Source organism: Labrus mixtus, chromosome 23 (assembly GCF_963584025.1).
Source record: "Labrus mixtus chromosome 23, fLabMix1.1, whole genome shotgun sequence".
NCBI lineage: Eukaryota > Metazoa > Chordata > Actinopteri > Labriformes > Labridae > Labrus > Labrus mixtus.
The window spans coordinates 9,745,314-9,767,691 of NC_083634.1; the positions used below are offsets into that span (position 1 = coordinate 9,745,314).

General features: G+C 40.9%; 1 protein-coding gene and 1 long non-coding RNA gene across 2 annotated transcripts; both read right to left on the bottom strand.

Moving 5' to 3' along the window:
- Positions 1–3,815: 3,815 nt before the first annotated feature.
- Positions 3,816–5,211, bottom strand: LOC132958681 (uncharacterized). The gene is made up of 3 exons (XR_009666811.1): positions 5,038–5,211; positions 4,809–4,980; positions 3,816–4,400 (listed from the first exon to the last, which is right to left on the bottom strand). It is a non-coding gene; the product is annotated as an uncharacterized LOC132958681 (long non-coding RNA).
- Positions 5,212–14,871: 9,660 nt separating this feature from the next.
- LOC132958767 (alpha-2 adrenergic receptor) lies at positions 14,872–17,391 on the bottom strand. Its single transcript, XM_061031803.1, has one exon. It carries the CDS (start codon positions 17,246–17,248, stop codon positions 15,947–15,949), a length of 1,302 nt encoding a protein of 433 aa, XP_060887786.1. The 5' UTR covers positions 17,249–17,391; the 3' UTR covers positions 14,872–15,946.
- Positions 17,392–22,378: the final 4,987 nt, after the last annotated feature.

The window sequence follows — 22,378 nt, forward strand, 5'->3', positions numbered from 1 at the left end:
GCTGTTTTAGTCAAGGACTAAAGAAAAGAAGAACATAGTTTACTCACAGCTTGTCTGGATGTCGCACAAGTGTGTTAAGATCCGCCGCTTTGCGCTTATTGAGGCTCAATTATGGTGCGTTCTAATTCCTAACTCTTCGTGTGAATGTGAGGGGAGAGAGGTCGGAGGTGTGTCGCTGGAGCAGAGGAGAGCGGAGGCTTCAGCGTAGTGGAGGTGTCCCCAAACAGCAGTTTTGTTCTGGTTTCATGCTGGTGCTCAAGGGGCGACATCTACTGGATCAAAAAGTCTCGCATTCTTCCTTTAAGGGTAGAAGTGTTGTGTCAGCAGCAGTAATTCTAAAATGGGAGGTGAACACTCAGACGCCTGTGTGGTGCTGGAGGAGGCACGAGGCTCTCCATTAGTGAACGTCCCAGACCTGAACTGAGCCGACCCCACATTAATGCAGAACGTCCATATCAATAACTCTAATGTTCTTCAAACTGATTTGGGGCCTTGCCTCACTTCTATTTCTCTCCCTCTCAGTTTTTTGGCCTCAATCTGAATGTCGAATTTTAAAGTAATGGAGAAAGTCACACATTAAGTCAAACTGTGTAAGGAGTCTAATAAAGTTTCAGTCACGTGTATTTGACTGAAGGATTAGTGAAAGAAGGACCCCAAAGCCAGATTTGTAGGCCTGCACATGCTGCAAAAAAAAAATAAAATCCAGTGCTCAAACAACAAACAATGTGTGTCAGCCATCGTTAGATTTAGTCATCCAGGACAATGTGAGTCCTAACTTCCTGTGTGGGTGACAAAGAGAAAGCGGCCTCGTAAGGAACATCAGTGGGAGCATACAATCGCTTTTCAAACTTTTTCAAAAAAAAAAAAAATTCTTCAGAGTTGATGTCTCTGATGAAGGCCATCTTGCGCTGCCTGGAAAAGAAAACATGTCACGGTCTTGAGGGTGCCGCTATGAAGCTCGAAGAGTGCTGAAAAGGGGGGCTGACGTTGAAGTGCATTATTAAACTCTCACATTGGGGGCTGCGTCCTATTTCTCTCCTCATCCCGCACGTGAAACTACACAACAATGCGCTGATGCACCTGGAAACTAGGGCTCGTCACTCTGAGACGTTTGAAAAACACAACCGCACTAAGACTGTTTGACTACATGCCAGACTTTTGCACTGAACAAAATGCTGATTATGAACTGTTTAGTGAGAATTCCCCCGTTGTTTCAAGCTGTTTAATTTCCTGTCAAAAAAAGAACGTCTTTACATATTTGTTTTATTTTGCTTGAATGCAGTCCCAAGAACAGAAACATCATGTGTTTAATGTATGTGTAATATGAGAAAGTTATACCTTAGTCAACCCTGTTGCTCACTTCCAAAAGGCAGAGTCTTCCAACCCTGGCCTGACAGCTGCTCTCTCGTCACGGTAAGACCTGTTTGTCTTCAGCCGTCCTTTCTAACACAAGCTGATCTCTATGTACAGATTCTAAATGGTTGTAGAGTCTATGGGGGAAAGATTTGAGTATGGGAAGCGTTCTGGTTTCTGTTTGTCGTATGTTAGAAGTCCAAGTAGTATTGACCAATCATGTATCGGCAGGCTTTGGCGTATGCAGCCCGTATGGAGCAAAAGCAGGCACAAAGCCGTCTCTGTTCTGAGAGCAAATAAGGTTGAAGGCCAGAAAAATGGTCTTGAACTGAAACTACCTTGAAAACATTGTGAAAAACTCGAGCTTTAAAAGTCATTTTAAGGACAATATCACTTTTCTTTCACTCGTGAAGTGTTTCAGGCCAGCTCTGATTTTCCTCAGCGATGTCCCATTCCAAAGTTGTCGTCTTTTATAAGAGTCACTTCAAACTGAGGACAGCTCCAAAACGCCCTTGAGTGGTAAATGGGGAGAAAGCCTTTTTTTTTTTCTTTCCCATCTGTAGTGCTTCTTGTCTTTCCGAGAGGGAAAACAAAATGGGGATCATAAAAGCATGTAGAAGTAAAAGAAAAAAAAGCTCACACACATTACTGCATGAAGGAGTTTCAGCATATTTAGCCTGAGGGATGACACGGTCGATAAGTCTGTCCTGACGTGTAATGACTTTAGTGATCTGTTGACTTTATCTCTCTCATGAAGAAGCAGCAGCACTTTGATGAAATGCATTCAAATTTGCCAAACACCCCCCCCCCCCCCCCCCCCCCCCCCCCCCCTCCCCCCATCATCACACTGTATGTCACCTCTTTGGTGAATTTGTCCGATCCATTGTTTTCAGCAGAGTTCATGCAAAGCTGATGTGATCTTGCGCTATGCTGTGTTTATTGAAGGCTCAGGTTGCATCATGGATTATGTAGAAATGTAGTCCTTAAAATGAAAAGAACTCATCTCGAGTCCTTCTGCGTCGATATCAACCCTTTGTCATACTGCGAGGCTGACAGCGTAAAAGGAAAGCGACGCTCAAACGCTGGAGTGTGCGTTTAAGCCCCTCGTGTCCTTGTGAGAGAGGTCCAACAATGCGTCGCCTAAAGTCTTTACTTTGACTCACAAGTGTTTCAGCTGAGGACGGCTGAGGAGGGAGAACATTTTTTAATCATTTCACTGACTCATAACTTCACCCATACTTCACATGCTATTGAGACATATTTTCAATTGCTAGAAATCTTTTTGTCAAACTTCCGTACACTTCAGTACAAAAGATTAAAAAAAAAAAAAAAACTGTTGCCTCACAGCGAGGAGGTTTCTGCTTTGAATCCCCTTCGGACGGGATCCTCTCAGTGTTGAGTTTGCATGTTCTCTCCCTGCATGTGTGAGTTCTCTCCGGGTACTCCGGCTTCCTCCCACAGTCCAAACACATGCTCGTTAGGTTGATTGGTGACTTTAAATTGCCCGTAGGTGCCCTGTAATTGATTGGCGAGCAATCCAGGGTGTAACCCCGCCTCTCGACCAATGACAGCTGGGAATGGCTCCAACCCCCCCGCGCCCCCCGGTATAGATAATGGATGGACAATTATCCGTAGATTACTTCACTCATTCGTTAATAAACCAACACAAGATGTTAATCGTCCTTCATTACATCAACATGATTATGAATGTAAGATGAGAGTTTCTTAAACCAACTTTGTGATCCATTTTGAGGGCTGCAGGTTGAATCTTTGGTTTGAATCCAGCCTGTGGTTCCTTTCCTGCATGTAATTCTCAACTCTCTCTCGCTCCCTGATTTCTGGCTCTATCCACTGTCTCTCCTATGAAGGCACAAAAACAACCAAAAATAAATCAAAAAAAAAAAAAAAAGAAAAAAAGTTTTACTGCAAACCCAAATGTGGATCCCCAGGGATGATGTTTCTTTTTTGCAACTTTCTATTCATCCGACTTCCTCTGCAGAGTGTCTTCAGAAATGCTTGAATTTCACTCAGTGATTTATGATGTAAAAACCTGACACACATATTGTTTGTCCTCAAAATAATAATGAGATGCTATGTCTGGAAACTAAAAGTAGATTTACAAATGTAGAGAGAATTACATTTTAGTTAAGTGTTCTGGACCTCACTTAATGCTTTCAAATAATTCAAACAGAAACAGGGACAACAACTGTGCGTTACTGGATTACATTTAAGGGACTTTGTGCTGTGAGTGGGGACGAACTCATAAAGACTTAAACTGACAACAAATACAAAAGCACCATAAGAACTTAAGGCAGAATGTCCTTCATGGGCATTAACGACACTCAAAATAACTCACCATCACTTATCTGGGAAACCACAAAAACAGTTATTCGAGGCAAAATCATTTCATACTCATCTTACAAAAAGAAAACAGAGATAGCACATTAGATAAACCACTCACAAAAGAAGAATTCTATTCAGCACTAAAGTTAATTCCCCCTAACAAAGCACCAGGACCTGATGGCTTCCCCGCTGAGTTTTATAGACATTTCTGGTCAACCATTTCACCACTATTCATCAGAATGACAGAAGATCTAATAAATTCCGGAAAAATCCCTTCACATATGAACACCGCCAACATCTCAGTAATATTGAAACCAGATAAAGATCCTACCCTCACCTCCAGTTACCGCCCCAATATCCCTCATCAATACAGACATAAAAATAATTAGCGAAGCACTATCCACAAGAATCGAAATGGTCACTCCATCCATAATCCACATTGATCAAACAGGTTTTATTAAAGGTAGACACGCAAACAATAACACACGCAGACTATTCAACATAATTCACCAAGCAACACAGACCACAGAAGAAACAATAATAGCTTCTTCAGATGCTGAAAAAGCATTTGACCGCGTAAACTGGACATTTTTACTTGCCACACTTCATAAATTTGGATTGGGAAAGTCATTTATCACCTGGGTCAAAACACTATACAACTCACCAAGAGCAACAGTCACAGTCAACGGTCTAACGTCATCAAGCTTCACACTGCACAGAGGAACAAGACAAGGATGCCCTCTCTATTTGCACTATACATTGAACCACTTGCTGCAGCAGTCCGCCAGAATAATCTCATTAAAGGTATACAATCACCCAACGTAACCCACAAGATAAGTTTATATGCTGATGACATCATACTGTACCTACAAAATCCACAAATCTCACTACAAGAAACAATGAATCTTTTTAAAAAATACTCCAAAATCTCTCAATTTCTCAAAAAAAATTACTCAATAAACTGGACCAAATCGACACTGCTTCCAATCTCTGTAAAGAGGTGGAACCCGGCAGCCCTACCACTACCCATTCCCTCCACCACTGAAACTATAAGATACCTAGGCATCAATATCTCCCCCAAATTGTCAGAACTTACACCATTGAATTTCAACCCACTTATCAGAAATATAGAAGACGACACGACCAGATGGATGAATCTACCGGTATCACTCATAGGAAGAATAGCAATCACAAAAATGACCATACTTCCCAAAATAAATTACCTTTTCTCTATGATCCCAGCATGTCCACCCCCCCCCCCCCCACATGGTTCAGTTCCTTAAACTCAACAATAACCAAATTTTACTGGAAAAACAAAACACCTAGAATAAAATTGACCACCACTTCAAACACCAAAAAATACCAGAGGACTAGATGCACCAAACTTTTATAACTACTTCCTTGCAAACCAGTTACAAATCATAACAAAATGAATACACCCCACCGAACAATCCCACCCATGGCTAGACATAGAACAGGAACAATGCAAAAACATACCCATATCAACCCTAGCATTTATCAGCACTTCAATTAAACGTCATAATCCTCTCATTGCTACAGCCCTAACAGCATGGTGGAAAGCCCACAAAATAATGAACACAACACCCACACCCTGTAAGAACACACCAATATGGAACAACCCAGACTTTCTTCAAAACAAAACACCACTGAATCTCACCACCTGGAAGGACAAAGGCATCACCCAGCTTCAACACATAATTCAACACAAAACCTTCACCCCCTTCAAAGAAATAACTCAAAAGTACAATATAAACAATAAATCTCACTTCCAATATCCAATCTATCATAACACATAAGTTCAACCTCAAACAAGACTACATTGAAAATTCAACACTAGCAGACACAATACTAAAACTCTATCTAAACTATACAAACTCATAAACATTGACCATACAATATCTCTCCCCACAGCAACATGGGAAAAAGATTTATCAACAACAATAGACCATGACACCTGGAACATAATCTGCAACAATCCCTTCTCAATGACAAATAAACCTAACCTCCAACTAATTCAGTATAAGATTAACCACAGAACTCATATCACACTCACACAAAAACATCAAATGGGACTTTCTGATACAAATAACTGCTCAGTGTGCCCCCCTAACACCCTGGATGACTACATGCATGCAATCTGGCACTGCCCACCCATACAGCAATTCTGGAAACAAATCACAACTAAACTCTCTTCAATACTGAACTGCCGGGTTCCACTCTCCCCTTCACTATGCATCCTAGGACACACTCTTTCAATCACACTTCCCAACAACCAAAAAAACACAATACTCATTGGGCTCAATGTCGCCAAGAAAGCAATCCTCCTCAACTGGAAAAGCAGAAAAAAACTAAACACCTCAGTATGGATAGACCTCTTTGTCGAACACATCACCATGGAAAAACTTACAGCATCCATCCACAATAAAACACACCAATTTCTGACAACTTAGGAGCCAATCCTCACCTCACTACTTCCCGAACAACATAGTTCAAACCCCTGATATTCACTACCACAAATATAGACTCATACAAATACATACACACACACACACACACACACACACATAAAGACACACACACACTTACACAAATACACACAAATAAATACACATACACACACACACACACACATAAAGACACACACAACCACTTACACAAATACACACACATAAATACACATATACACACACACACAAAGACACACAACCTTTTTTTTCCTTTCTGTATAACTATCACAACTATTTATGAATTTATTTTCCTCTTACCATCAAATTTAATCTTTTTTTATTACTATTATTATTATTATTCTTGTCTTTGACCTATGACCTATTTATTGATTTATTTCCTCTCTCCCCTTATATTCATATCATATTCATCATCATAAATTCTCATCACAGCCACTCTCATTTTTCATGCATTTGTTTTTATTTTATTTATTTCTTTTCTCTTTCCCCAATCCAGATGATTGTCTGTTTTTCTTTGGTTTCCTTGTTTTATTCATTATTTATGTATTTTCTGTAATGTATTTTTTCTTTTTACTATTATTATCATAATTAGTACTGTACCCTCCTGTAACAATTGCTTCCAATATTGATATTATCTCTATTATTTATCATTATTCAATATTATTATTATTATTTTCTCTCTCTCTTGCTTTATATATATATATATATATATATTTCTTTATTATTATTATTATTATTTATTTATTTATTTTGTACTATCATTATTATTATTATAGTTTTTATCTTTTTCTGGTATTAGTGGTATGTTGAGGGGGATGAAGAAAGCAAGATAATGAGAATTAAAATGATACACTAGCAAATCATAGTCAAACAATCCGGACAAATTACATTATTATTACTACAACATGATCTGCACTATTTATACTACTGTCATCAATACATAACCCAACAACACACTACACTGGAACACAATTGATATGGTCCATTACCCACTTTTGTTTTTGTTCATTTTTATTTTATCATTCCTCAGTTATTCTAGTTTTCTTCTTTCCCTTTGTTTTGAATATGCTTTCTAGCCCCTACTGATGCCTCCATCCTCTCAGTGGTCCAGTGGTGTATCGCTAAACACTAAGGTTAAAAAAAGGATAAACTTCAGGACAACAATGATAATAACAAATACAAAAATATACAAATACATAAAAAAAAACAAAAAAAAAAAACAATTGCAATGATAAAAATACTGTGCCTTAAAGAACTTAATCAGATGATACCTCCGAGCACCAACACAAACAGATCCCCTCCCATCAGGTCTGGGGGTTGTTCAAGCTTGGCGGGAGGGTAGCAGTAGGCAACCCTATCAGCTGGCCCCCTCCGCAGGGTCTGGGGGCAACTGAAACAGGGGCACCACTGCATCACACAATGACTGAAGTAATAATATATATTTCTATTTCTAATATATATAGAAAGAAAGAGGGGGAGGAAAGGGGAAAGAAGAAAAAGGAGGAGAAGGAAAAAAAATAAAAAAGAAAGAAAAGAAAAATGGAATGAAGGAAAGAAGAAGGACAAAAATAGGAATAGGGGTATAGAGGAAGGGAAAAATAAAATAAAAAATACAAGCATACACTCGAATTACACACACACACACACACACACACACACACACACACACACACATACACAAGCAGGGCCCTTCAACACCCTCAACATACAAAATTGCAAAACATTATTATTACTCCCTGCTTGCCTGTTTTGTCTCTGTCTATGCTGTGCATTGTATCGTCGTGTCTCCCCTGTCTCCTACATACTTTTGCTCTTGTCATGCCCCTCACTTGTCTTGTATTGTTCTGCATCACCTAATAAAAAAAAAAAGAACTTGTGGCAGATACAGGATGTATGAGGCTGTGTGGAAAACGTTCTACACTGCAGCTAGCAGTACCCACGGACCTGATGTCCCTATTTCCCATTTTAAGACCTTTATTTCCCATCAGAAAATCATTGTCTTGTAGGTGATTCTTCTGATAATTTCAAAAACTCACAAAAACATGTGAGTGGCCTTTTTTATAATCAAGTAAAGGTAAATATACTCAACATAAACTATCCTTCTACCCTTTAATGTTGATGGTTATTATAAAGTGTTACCATGTGGCTACATGGTCTTACAAGCTGTAGCCAGTGAAGTCATATACACAAACATGCATTGTAGCTCTGAGGAAGTATGAAAAACAACATATTGCCTCTGAATGAGCTGTTGACTCCTCTAATGGGCTTTTGATTAGTGTTGATTTGTTGTTGCGTTTGAGGCTAGAGGACAAATCTGTGAATAATAACTCAGTTTAACAGCACAAACACAACACACACACACACACACACACGTATGAATGCTCTTTATGTCTCATTCTTTACATTATCTACAGTTCTTTCACAGTGTGTAAGCACAAACTTTAGTGCATTCAACAGCATCCCCATGAAATAATAAGTGACATCTTGGTTCTTGTGCCCTCTGGCCCCCTGAACAAGTAACAATCACTACACTCACACTGCGCCTCGGGCTCTGAGCTGCAGGCTGCGATTATAATAATGAATTAGATTTGACAAAATGGCCTTGCCACATTGTTGGAAACTCTTTCCATGGGAAAAAAATGGCTGATTATGTAAGTGGGTTTGAACAGCTGTAACCGGCTTTGCATTCGACTTTGCGATGCAGAAGAGTCAACGTCAGCCGTGCTGTTTGTCTTCCCCGAGGCTGGATGAGCTCGCCGGCGCAAACACAACCATAAAAGTGACTTATGGGGTGTTTTAAGGGCCCGCCTGTTCCTCTGTAGCTCGGTGAAAGAACACAAGATAATATAACAGTGCAGACTCAATTCACAGATTAATAACAACATTTTCCTTTTTGCTTTGGTAACAGTTTACAAAAAAGATTTTGTGTCTTAAATAATGGTTCATTGTTCTACATTAAACTACACACATTAAACTACACACAATTCATTCAATAATCTAAAGTAGCAACTCCAACAGTAGAGTGGTAGTTACTCATTAGTGCATCAATAAGAAGTATTTAGTGTTCATGCAGGACTTGTTAATTAGATTGTCCATATGTTGCTTTTGTTCATGTTAGAGAGTAGAAAGCACAGGTCTGTCATTAAATACATCTTTCCCCTACAGATGCCACTACATGATTTCTATAGTGATTCTTGTATGCAGTGCATTAAAAATAAAGCCAAGGAGCTACATGCTGATGTAAATGCGTACATGAAAAGACTTAAATGAGTCTTGATGGTTCCCTATCAAAAGTTGCTTAAAGTCCTTGCTGCATTGCTGCAGGTTCAGTTCCACTCCCTCTCTCTCTCTCTTCCAATAGTTTATTCTTCCTCTTCAGGTTTTTCTATAAATGGTAGCCCTCTTTACTGTCACAATTCTTTTGTGGTTTACTCTCTGCTTCCACAAAAAAAGTGTCAATGAGTGATGACATCAGGTCTTATTTAGGATAAATGAAGAATAAGGCAAGGGAAGGGGTGCCAGTAGCCTACAGCAGTGGATATGTCATGCGCCCCACGTACAGAGGCTTTAGTGGGTTTGAATCCAAACATGACCCTTTGCTGAATTTCATCCCTCGCCCCTCCCAACATTTCTTGTTTCTCTTCAGCTGGCCTATACAATAATGGCAACCCCCCCCCCCCCCCCCCCCCCCCCCCCAATCCAAGAATAAGGTAGGGGAAACCATGTAAAGTCCACATGGGGATTCAGGGTAAAATTTGAAAAACAGTCAAGTTTGTATTGCAGGAGTGTGTGGTTTAAAGGCTCACGTCTAGGAGAGAAAGTCTTTAGGTGTACTCTGTCTCTAGTCGTGTCTTTCACACTTTATCATATCTGAGCAGTTGAGAAGTCCAGACGGGCTTCAGCTCAGCCAAAGACTTGTGATCTATGCTGGGAGAGAGATTGCATTTGACAGCTGCTCTATGATGTATGATTGGCTGGAGTCAATAGATAAGCTCGTGCATCTCACTCGGAGACGTAGATTTAGAAGTCACAGTGCTTTAATGCTGGTTCAGCAAACAGGACTACATTACACCAACTCCTTTGTGGATTATCATATCTTTTAAGAAGTAGTTATTTAATCCCAGAGAAACTTGCTTTTTAAAGTTAAACATATACATTTAGCTTCAACTTTATGTTTTGACGGGCTCATTGCTTTCTTTTTCGGGATGGGAGTGATGTCGCAGTCTCATGACATTTGCCTCATATTTCCTCACTGCCAGGGTCTGATGTGTGGCAGAAAATTGGAGCCAGTCAGGTGTGGCGGGGCCAAAGCCACAACACTGTGAGGCCTTTCATCTTTCACAAAATTTAATGATGACACAAGAAACTTCACTTGCCTTCGATTAAAGTACAGGACAGGAGAGGAGATGAGAAGAGCCATGCAGGGTTTACTGTCAGACAGGGATCCAATTTCCAACAACTGAAAAACACTAAAAATGGAAATGATTTGTGCTTTGTATGTCTTCATTACCCTACAGTGAAGCTTTGACAAATGCTATATGCAAATACATTTCTGTGGAAGCTTTTGACCGTAAACTTTAAATGTATCTGCCAGAAGTATTACTACATCTTCTGGAGCAAAGAGTATGGTGTCATCTGCATAATGAAAAAGCCCTGGTTACGATACAAAGATAAAGTCTTTATATTCAGATGTCATTTTTTCACAAGGCATTAAGGTATTTGAGATTTTGGCTTAGGCTTCTATTTGTCAGATTTAGTGCCCGTTAATGGTGTCACAGCTGTTATATGAGGCATTTCAGTACCCTGAAGGGTCATTTTAAAGACTTGGGTTTGGTTTTACTCAGCACCATCTTGACAGTTGTCTGCAGCCATAAAGTAATTTGGGCCTCCTGATACAGTCTGTGCAGGACTTATGAGAGGCAAGCTAATATATCTAAAGATCTGCACTGCCAGGAAAACATCCCTCTCTTGATGGAAATGTTTTTAAATCCTCACTGGGCTTAGTTTTGGAAAGATTACATTCGGCGCATTATTATGGTTTAACAGCCTGAAAGTTCACTGCTCAACCTAGAAACAGTTGGCATCTGTTTTTCACTACAGACCAAATAGATAAAGTAAGTGATGAGCTTATAAAGAAGCATTAGCATTTCGTGGCTAATTAGCCACATGTTGTGTTAATAGTGTCTCCTTTGCCCCTAAGTGGCAGTCTGAATTTTCACTTTGGTTTTACAGCCATTAACTCTAATGCTCTAAGATGTGTTTTCAAAAAAGATCATCAGCTGGAGCTGGAGAATTTTTGAGCCATCTAGTGTCCATCAGTGGAACTGTACTTGCTAAGAAGGGCAATAAGCAGTTGTGTTGAGCCAATTGAGTTGTTTTGTAATAGTTTTACTGAGTAAATAATGTAAAATAAAACTGGTGCTCTGATGACATTTTCTAATTGATTTTAAGACAGAAAACACCTTTGATATCCTGAACTACTTTCCCAGAGCTGACTATTTTTAAGTGTTGGCCAGAGAGATTTTTAAAGCCACAAAACCTCAGCACCTTGCAAGGTCATCGTCGAGTCACTGCAGTCCATCATTTGTTTTCAGCTCCTGGGAACTTAAAGGGTTAAAGTGCAGCCAAATACATTTTATTTATCCTGGTAAGGAAGGCAATGTCCTCACTCAACCTATAAATCTATAAAAGAGCATTGGGAGAACAGTAAATCTTTCCTTGACCTTATCAAGGAACCCTAAAGGTTTGGGTAAAAAACTGTTAAAAAGACTTTGCAGAAAATGAACATAAGGTGACAGGAACCATGCATGTTAGATCTGTTTGGATAAATATTATACACACAGATTTGGGACAGAGAGTTATAAGTCTCCTGTTTTCCTTCAGCTGCTGTGAACCTACCTGTATAATCTCTTGATTCAATAATTAAACAGACGGGGACACTGTGTTCTTCTTTTGTTCGAGCAGCAGATGGACTTGTAACATGTTACGAATGGCATTTGGCCGCAAACACTCCACCACAGCAGAGCAGTAGGAGGTAAAAAAGCAGGCATTATGTGATGCAGGGGAATCTAGTTTCACCTCAGTCCTGCCCACAGTCAGATGCAACATCAAAGCTGTTCTGCTGAAGATTCCCCACCTGCCTGACTAAACAAGGACTGCCTTCTAAAAGCTAACCCCTTTAGCTGAAACAGTGTACACTGAAAAATGAACAGCATGAAAACTTAAAAACTAAAACTAACTCACTGTTCATTTTTCAATGTTTTTCCTGGAACTGAAAGATCAAGAGATCTTCCCCTCTTGGAAAACGAAAGATGTGTAAAAAAAAAAAAAAAAAAAGAGGAAAATTGCTTAAAAAAGCAGTTTCATGTTAAAAATCGTCTTTGTTCAGGCACTGTTCAGTGAAAGCACAAGGGGCTGCTAGCAGACCACTCACTTGAGGGGCTTGTGAACTAATTTTACTGGTAACTAAATATCCACTGAGGTCTTCATTAAGCCACTGAAAAAAGCAACATGCAGCTCTCTGGCAGTGCAACATGGACTGTGAGCTTAGCCAGCTGCCAGCTTTAGCTAACTAGCTTTCAATTATTCAGCATTTTGTTAAAGGACACAGTAACAAATGACACTCAAGTGACTTGAATCACTATGAAAACAGTCATCTGAAAATGTTTGACTATCCAAATGAAAATCTGAAAAGCCCTGAAACATTCGTCTTAAAGGTAAACAGGACAGCCATAGGCTAATATAGGAGTTTTGTTTGGTATCGAGCTGAAAGAAGAAAGAACAATTAGTCTTAACTTTGTATTGAACATTTTAAAGTGAATTAACTGGCCACAATCTGAGTCTGGTCCAGTCTTGGAATGGACCAACTCTTGCCTGACCCTGTCATTGCCTCCATAGGCCTATTACTCTCTACTGAGTGAGTAATAGGCCTATGGTTAGGACTTTAAATCGAGTCAATTTATAGGCCTCTATGCTGGCAATATTGTGTTTGCTCAAAGTGCTCTGCTAGTTGGAGATAATTAGAAGTTTAATCTCATCTGCTCGTGACTGTTTAGTTTGATCAAATTAAGACACTGTTTCCACTGAGGCGACACTAAAATGACACCAGATGTTTCATCTCACTGGCTTTGCATAAATGAGGATTTCCCCTTTCAGCTGAAAAGTAAACGTCTGATTCAGGTTTGATTCAAATGTGTTGAATTTTTATTTGATGAACGGGGCTTTATCTACACTGTTGTCCATTTTTCTGCATCAATGCATGTTAGATAATGGATTTAAAGCAACATAACAGTGTTAATCAATAGATTAGAATTAAAACATTTCATTTAAACTCAAAGTATGTTGTTTCAACCATTGAGCCCTTCTTTGTCATAAGCAAATCAAAGAACAACGTTTGCCAGCTCTGATTGCAGCATAAGCATTTGATACATGTGCACATCTTTTTTAAAGTGGCTCCATATGGCAGCATCACACTGACGATCACAAAAGACTTGTTTAATCTTTATTTCTCCACGACAGCAGACAGTTTAAGGAGCAGAGAAACCATGTGTAATACACTTGAAAACAAAAGACAAAAAACAAAAAGAGCAACCAAACAAACAGAGAGGTAGTTTCTTTAAATATAAAATCACATGAAATCCATTTGTTCCTTCAGTACTTTATGGCCACTGTGAAAGTAATAACCTGGAATGTGCGTCGTAAAAAATAATTGATCTTATACTCAAGAGTGTCAGCCCTTATCAGTGCTGTCCCATATCTTTAAGGTGCAGGAAGAGATCAGAACAGAGACTCTGTGGAGATTTAGTCTGCTGTTGTGCTTTGCCATTTGTTATCTGTGTTATGAAATACCATGATGACACTTTGGTTGCACTTCTGCAGAAGGGTATTATTCACATTTTCTGGCTTCTTTCCAATGATGGCCCTTTCCTTTTAAAACACTGTAAAGTTTTAGCCTGTCAGGCTTCTGAAAAAGTTAAATGAATTAAGAGAGGGACATCCATGTGGTTATACAGCAACAGACTCTGGCATTTTAAACATAAGTAGAGGGGTCACATGTGAACAGACATTTTCAGGGAAAACAAACGATAATGGTTCAAAACCACAAGTGCGTATGCAGGATTATTATTCTCTTCTGAGGGGTCAGTTTTCTGCTGAACTCGTGACCCCAAGAGCCCCGGGCGTAATGCTTAGTTCTAACTGAACAGAATATTTTTCAAAAATATGTAGAACTAAAGCACAACACTGAAGTAATGAAGGCCTTTAAATGTGTTCTGCTGTGAAACCTGTCTTAGGCCGGGTACAGACTGTACAATTTTTTAGATTTTACAATAACAACCTAAAATTTTACAAAACCATAAACTTTTTGGATCCTCCAATAGTTTCCTAGCAACTGGTCAATACCAAAACCAGCAATAACCCCCTTAAGAACTGTGAATTGTTCTGTGTGTGTTAAAAAAAACACGATCTAGAAGTGAGTGTAAGAGGTGCCAAAAGGAAGATTTTATTGGCTCTGGACAGCGTCAAGCCTTTAGTCTTTTATGCTAAGCTAACTAACTCTGACACCTAGTGTTTAAAATTGGTACTGCAGTCTAAATTCAAAACATTGGAGAGACCCTTTCCTCTCTAGAGTCGATGAGCATGCAGGTTGATATGTTGCTGACACTGAAGCTTCAGTGTTTAACCAGCTCTGTATCAGTCTTTAAACATTTCTGCATTCTAACCTATCAATTTTTCAAAAGCATTTCCAATATTTATCCTAGTTTTTCCACATTTCTATGTCCTGGAGCTCATTAGAAATATGCAGAGGCTTTTACAGGTTGGGTAGAATCAGATATATCTGAACCCGTTTGCTAGCCCGCTTTTATCACTGCAACACCTGTTAGTTTGTGTGTGTCTGGCAAACTGAGGGGCATCCAAAGCGGCCATGTAGGGGTTTATTAAAACTGCCTACTTCTCTGGTCAAAACAAACCATTCCGCACCAGAATCAAAACTTAGTGGGAGGACTTACAGCTGCTGCGTTGTTGACAGAAAAGCCAGCACTTCAACATAGCATGTTTCCTTAATGTCTGATGATATAGTAAGGTAATTTTATGATTAAATACAGTTAATTATATAATAAATTAATATATAATATCTTACATATTGGACCTTTAACAAGCTAGAGCAGTATCAATATTATTTTCTCAACCAAGTCCTCATGTATCAACTGCTTGGTTAGGCTTATTTGTAGAAAAATATCTGTGTTTGAATCAAGTTTAAAAACCTTCATCTTGTCCCTTTTGTGCCAACATTTGTTCAACTTAACCAAGTGATTTCAATAAACTGAAGTAGTACATAACAAATCTGTGGGTATACTAGCACAAACAGAAGAGAAAAATCTCACATTGCAGAGACAGTTGTAAGAACCAAAGGGGGGCACGGGGGGCTAGTTTCGCCCTGGGGCCCATTAGAAGATAGGTCCGCCCATGTGTTTATCTTTTGTGGATGTTTAAATACATGATTAAGCTTTACAACACACTTTAGTGAGAACAAAAGGACAGTTGCACTCGTTTATCAGACTGGTAAAGCCTAAAAAGGAAACTTAGTGTATGTTGAAGCTCGTAGACACCCATTAATTAGGTTGACGGTGGGCTGCCATTAATTACAACAGGACGACAAGATGTTACAGCGATAGAGACAACACAGGCTCCTCTTGTTTTTAAAAGATCACTCTCATATTTCCCTTTTAAGATTGTCACGTTGGCTTAACAGTTCTGCCCCGGAGCTAGAAGGACTTTTTCCACGACTTGCAGAGAATCTTCTGGAAAGCGCGTCTGAAGTCCCGGTTGAAGATGGTGTAGATGGCAGGGTTCAGGGAGCTGTTACAGTAGCCAATCCAGAAGAAGAATTTGAAGAGCGTGTCGGGGATCTTACAGTAGTCCCTGCACACGGCGTGCAGGCTGTAGCTGAAGAAAAAGGGGAACCAGCAAACAACAAACACCCCCATGACCACAGCCAGAACAAATGTAAACCTCTTCTCCCGGGCTTGGGAAACCTTTTTCTGCGCTATGGAGCTCCGCCTACGTTTCCTCCTGGAGGCAAACAGGTCTACGGATTTGTTGCTGACTCTGGAGATACGTGCGGATTGTTTGGAGATGGAGCTTTTCTTTAGGCCTGGTCTCTTGGCCCTTTGGGAGTCCTGCCGCTGAGGTTTGTGACCTTTGCCCTCTGAGGAGGAGCTCTCGTCCATGTCTGCATCGTCTGTCTGTTGCCCGATGGTGACTGTGCGTTGGCTGGGCGTAGGTGGGCATTGACAGTGACCATTTTCCCTGTCGCCATGGCAAGGGGAGTTGGCTTTGTTCAGTCCATTCTCAGTTTGTGTGACACCATCTGGTCTGGGCTCTTTCCCTGACATGCTCCTTGTTCTGGTTTTGGCCACTTGGTAGATCCTGATGTACACCAGAATCATAATTAAGCAGGGGGCGAAGAAGGAGGCCATGCTGGAGGAGAGGATGTACCAAGTGTCATCATTGAGCATGCACTGAGGCTGAGAGCTGATGTAGTTGTTGCTGTCTATAGATAAGAGAGGTGGGGATGAGATGAAAGCAGATATGAGCCACACAATAACGATGATGCACTTGACGCGCTTAGGAGTCCGCTTCAGGTTGTACTCTACAGCCTGCGTAACGGACCAGTACCGGTCCAGGCTTATTGCGCACAGATGAACGATAGAAGAAGTGCAGAATAAAACATCCAGAGCCAAATAAATACCGCACCAAACTTTCCCAAAATACCAGTAGCCCATGAGCTCATTCGCGAGAGAAAACGGCATCACCAAAGTTGCCACCAGGATGTCCGCGGTGGCCAAAGACACCAGAAAGAGGTTCTGCGGGGCTTTCAGCGCCCTGCTCGTCAGCACCGCGATCACCACGAGAATATTTCCAACAACGGTAAAGAGGATGAGGAAACTTACAAGAGCGGCGATGCTGGCGATTGCAGCCAGGGAATATCCACTGTCCGCGCTCCAGGAGGCATTCAGGTGGATGGCCGTGAACGCGTCCATTCCGGTGGCGTTTAACGGATCCATCCCGGCTGTGTGCGCGTTATAGATATCCAGGACTGCTTGGATCTTGGCATGAAGTCACATTTAGCCCTTTGGCGACCGAGGAGTCCATCAAAAACGCTCCTTTTCTTGAAAAATCTGGCGACATGGATACGCGAGCAGAATAACACAGGTCTTGCTAAAATGATACATTATGTATCTCGCGCCCTATTGTGGTCTTGTCATGCGTCTTTTGGTTGTCGGGACTTGATGCCAGCCGCAGCTCTCCCTCCTTCAGCATGGTGCGCTCCCGCTCCTAATGATGCCCCATGTGTTGTTCTTCTGCAAAAGTCCCCACTGCTGCCCCGCCCCCGGCACCCAGCATTGAATCAGATTGTTGGAATATGATAAGACTGTAGGGACAAGGTTGAAATTCAGCCCCAATACTAAGAATATTATTAATAAACAAGAGCGAAATCTGTGAGATTCCCCCCCCCCCAAAAAAAAAAATCTTGAAAGGAGAGAAAAACCTGGACATGTCAGTGCTCAAGTGTTTTTAGAGTCTTTCAAGCCTTCATCACACTGGAGGTCACTATTGCTGCACTCACAGTAAAATCTATTTCACTATGAGCGGCACAGTATTTTCTGTATGTCTGGGAGGATTTCAGGCTATTTGAGGTAAAAAAAAAAAAAAAAAAACGGTGACAAATTACTCAGAGAGTTTAGCAGGATTTCATGGATTTCATGTCACAGATCCTTGTGTGTGTGTGTGTGGGGTGTCTCCTTGTTCAGAGGGAGAGAGAGAGAAGAAGAGGGTTGGACGAGGAAGGTGAGTCGAAGGAAGGTGAAGATGTGAGGCTTGTTGAGGTGTCATGCCGCTCATTCAGACCCAGCTGGATAAATTGGATTAGATTCCCAACACTGTGCCGTGTTTCACCTCCCCGTACTTACCCTTCACACCTCCACACACTTTGTTTTCAACATATGGCTCCTTGTTAGGGTGTAACTCAAACATGAAGCAGTGCATCGTCAACATCTGCAGCATTTCCTGTGACCTTTGGCGTGTTTTCTTTTATCGGGACGCAGGTTGAATCAGATGCCCGCTGAGGTTTCCGGGTTATAACGTCTCTGTTTATCTCGGCATGGGCCTCTCAGGGGGAGCACATTTTATCAGGTAGGAAATAAATCTCTCTGCTGTTTGGTATTTACATTCAGCTTAATCGCTGCTATTGTTTTCCCGCAAGTAAAACAGAGTGATTGAACAAATCAAACAACTAGACACGGACATATTTACGAGCACAAGCAGACACCACCGAGCTGCAGTCTTTCTATTAAAAAATACGACTAGGAGTTCAGCAGAAGAAGAAGAAGAACGTTGTGACTTTTAAGGGTACATTAGGGTATATATTTGAAAGAGCTTTAGGAGAAGCCCCTCTTTAATGGCTGACCTTTCATGATCCCTGTCACACTCCTCCTTCATAAATATTTTAGTTTAAAGCCGAGGTTATTCACGGCACACAACAAGTATTTTTAGAGAACGGAACACGTTCAAATGAATCCTTGAAAACCCTGAGGAAAGAAATGAGCATTGGTTGGCTTTTGATTCTAAAGCGGTAATGTGGAGAATGCAGTAAACATGAAGAAAAGCCATGTTCTATATTATGAGAAATGCAATTATAACAAAAAAAACACCTGCATAAAAAAAGAAAGGAGAATCAAAATATTCAGGGTCAATTCTGACAGTTTACTTAAGGCAAAATGGAATTCAATTCCTTCTTCAGTATTAAAGTATTCTCGTTGACCACACTGTGCTGAATTAAGAAATTACATGATTTCATCGCCATAAAATCTGAAGAAATACTGATTTTATTTCTATTTTTTTTGGGATTGTTTTTGGAAGGATTCTTTGTTTGTCTCTTTCCTGAGAGTGTGTTGATACTCAAACATTGAAAATTGTCTCAGTTTGTCACAAAAATACAAAGATCTGTTTCACCAATTTTTTTTCCCTCTGCATTTTTCTCACATATTGATCCCAAGGCACACGCCAAATAATCAAACCGAGAGAAAGTGCAACATTTCACGGAGGATTTTCTCGTACAGTTCTCAGCTTCTCGGTCTGTTGGGCTCGAGACGAGATGGAGTACAAGTGTTGGAGTGAAAAGAGAAAAGAGCTGCCAATACCTTGTGGGAACATGGATCTCACAGTCAACAAGTTCAAGAGTTACTTGGACGTCCTTCAGTTTGTATGAGGCTGCTGCTGGCTAGTACAGAAGAGTGTTTCTCTATGAAAGAAATATGTCATCAGCTTCCAGCTTTCTTTGATCCCATTGGAGGATCAAGTGTAATTGAACTTGTCCACTCGAGATGAAACAGTGTTTTGCCCAGCAATTCCAACAACAGACAGTATTGAACAGCTACTAATATAAAGGCCAAAAAGATATTTCACACTTAAATGTTATTGTTCAGTGTTAATTTCTGAGTGTAGAAGTTACACCATTGTGCAGCCGAGGGTCTGAGCTTTCTTTTCCAAACCGGTTGGCGAGACCAGTCATCCATTGCATCCTCAGGAAGTTTTAACAGAAGTATAGAAGTGGGCAGTAGTAGCTCAGTTTGTAGGGACCGGAGGGTCGCCGGTTCAAGTCCCGGTGCGGACCAAATATGGAAGTTGGTCTGGTAGCTGGAGAGGTGCCAGATCACCTCCTGAGCACTGCCGAGGTGCCCTTGAGCAAGGCACCAAACCCCCTCCCCACCACCAGCTCAGGAGCGCCCACTGTGGGACGCCCCGTCTGACATCCCTCCCTTAGTGCATGTCCATAGGATCCTGTTTGTGTGCATGTGTGTATATACTTCAGTCTACGTGTGTGTTGCATGACTACACCCTTGCGGGGATCAATAAAAAGTCAATCTTAATATAATCAATACCCCTGACCATCCCAGTAACAATGCAAACAAACAAAAGCAAACTGGCCGTTAACAAACCAGCCAGTTATTATCCATGCAGAGGGGCAGGGTAGTTACCATGGTGAAAAGTCAGACAGGATGGGGTGTATCAGTGTATGTCCAACCTGTGGCTTAAATATGCTCCAGGCCTCTAAACAGTAGTTCAAGAACCACTGGGTGGGGCGTCGGATGGCTGCAGTAATGTCGTGCGGTGTGCGCCCTACAGAGGCTGGATCCTCGTCCCAGTAGCTATGGGTTTGGATCCGACCGCGGCCCTTTGCTGCATGTCATCCCCCTACTCTCTCCTCCTAATATTGCCCGTCACTCTTCAGCTGTCCTATAAGGCATAAATTGCCTTATTCTTTTGCCTTTATGACTCTGCTAGAGTCTACAGGTTGTGTAGAGACTTTTGACGTAAGATGGATTTATTTATTTATTTTTATGCGAGCCTGCATAAAACTTGGGTGAAATGACTTTCTGCACCCGGTAAACATGAAGCAGCGATATTATGCAGCGTTATGTTGCAATCTGTTCTGAATAATTTCTGCTCTGATGGATTAACACCCTGCGGCATGCATCCCTCTCTCTTCTTAGCTTCACTGGTAAGCGTCCTCTGACGTGTCTTGGCCTCAGCTATTGTATCAAACAGTACAGAGGCTAACTGGCTAGTGCCGTAAATGAGGGAAGCGCAGCCTGCTGCCTAACATGCATAGTGCTACAGTATAAGCAGGCGACCAGAGCATCTGTGGACATTTGAGAGACACTATTCTGCCTGTTGAAAGTTCTTGTTCTTTAAATCGACCTTGAAACTACTATTTTAAGTTTGAAAAGTTACATATAGTTTTAGCACATATAGTTGCTTTAACATCCGTACTTGTGTCTTCTTCGGCTGTGTTTCAGTATCAGTAGCAGAGGGAGGTGAGTGTATGACTCACCCTCTCTGAGCCCTCATACTGATAGCTCGTTCACAGAGTTGAACCCGTGACCTCCCAGTCAGAAGTCTTCCTCATACAGCTAGCTCCCAGTGAGACCTGCACATCCAGGTTCAGGTCTACAGATACAGAGCACAGAACAGAAATGAATCATTCTCTTTCACTGCTACAGATCCTCTTGTCTTTTTTCCCTGATATCATATATATATATATCATGTGCATATCCCTCATTTATTGATTGGATTGGAAGCTCTTCCTAAAAAACAAATGTGATAGCACCTCTAATTTCTCTGCAAGCTGAGAACAGAGGATGGTGATCTGCAGGTTTTCAAATGTGTTTGATGTGCTACGAGCCGACAGCAGTCACAGGTAATTCCTGTTTGTTTTTAGAGAGCTCAGTGATGATGGGAAATGATGTCTCGTCTCTGCTCTTAGTGGTGTCACCGCTCCATGTGTTCGTGTTCCTCAACATGCTTTATCTGTTGTGTGTTGGGCATGAGATGTATTTTCAAATGCTTCATTTCAAGTGTGATTTCAAGACCCTCAGTTATTGTACATTTCTTCTTCACATCATAGAATCAGTAAGTAAAGATCCTTTATCTTTACTTTAGGTGCTCTGGCCTTCCTAAATAGCTCTACATAATTTCAGCTTTTGAATGCTTTGAATTAACATGATCCGGACTTTGTAGAAAACGTACAACTTACAGGGGCCATATGAATTCTTCTGTCTTTCCTAGACATGTTACAAAAGTGTGTTGTGCTTTTCTACCTTCACAAAACATTTGTAAAGACACGTTTTATTTTGAGTATTTCTGAATCAGCATTTTTATACAACCATTATTATTTGAAGGGGAAGTCTTCTTTCCTGCCTTTTCCTGGCACATTGACCATTTGCTGTCAGTTACCACCGCTTGTAGATGAGTGGCATAATGTGAAACCATCGGCAGGAGGAGAATTGCATCACCCACTTGGTTGAGGTCACAGTTGTTGACTCGAAAGCCTTTCAAGAGGTAGATTAACAACTCTTCACAAATGCTCTCAGGCTGCCAATTTCAAGCAGGCTGCCCCTGAAATCTTCCTGCCTTGCTTGTTGACACATGCACCTCACAGCGGGAGTATTTCCCTGTTGGAGTCAGGAGGAATGACAATGACGTAATAAAAAACAACGTGGAAGTGGCGGCTGAAGAAACAGAGACTGACACTTTGATTAGTTTATCAGTGCTACGTGTAGTTAGTTAAATTCAGCGTATCCAAAATTATTGGGGAACAGGAAACATGATGAAGTAGTTTCATGACATGATCG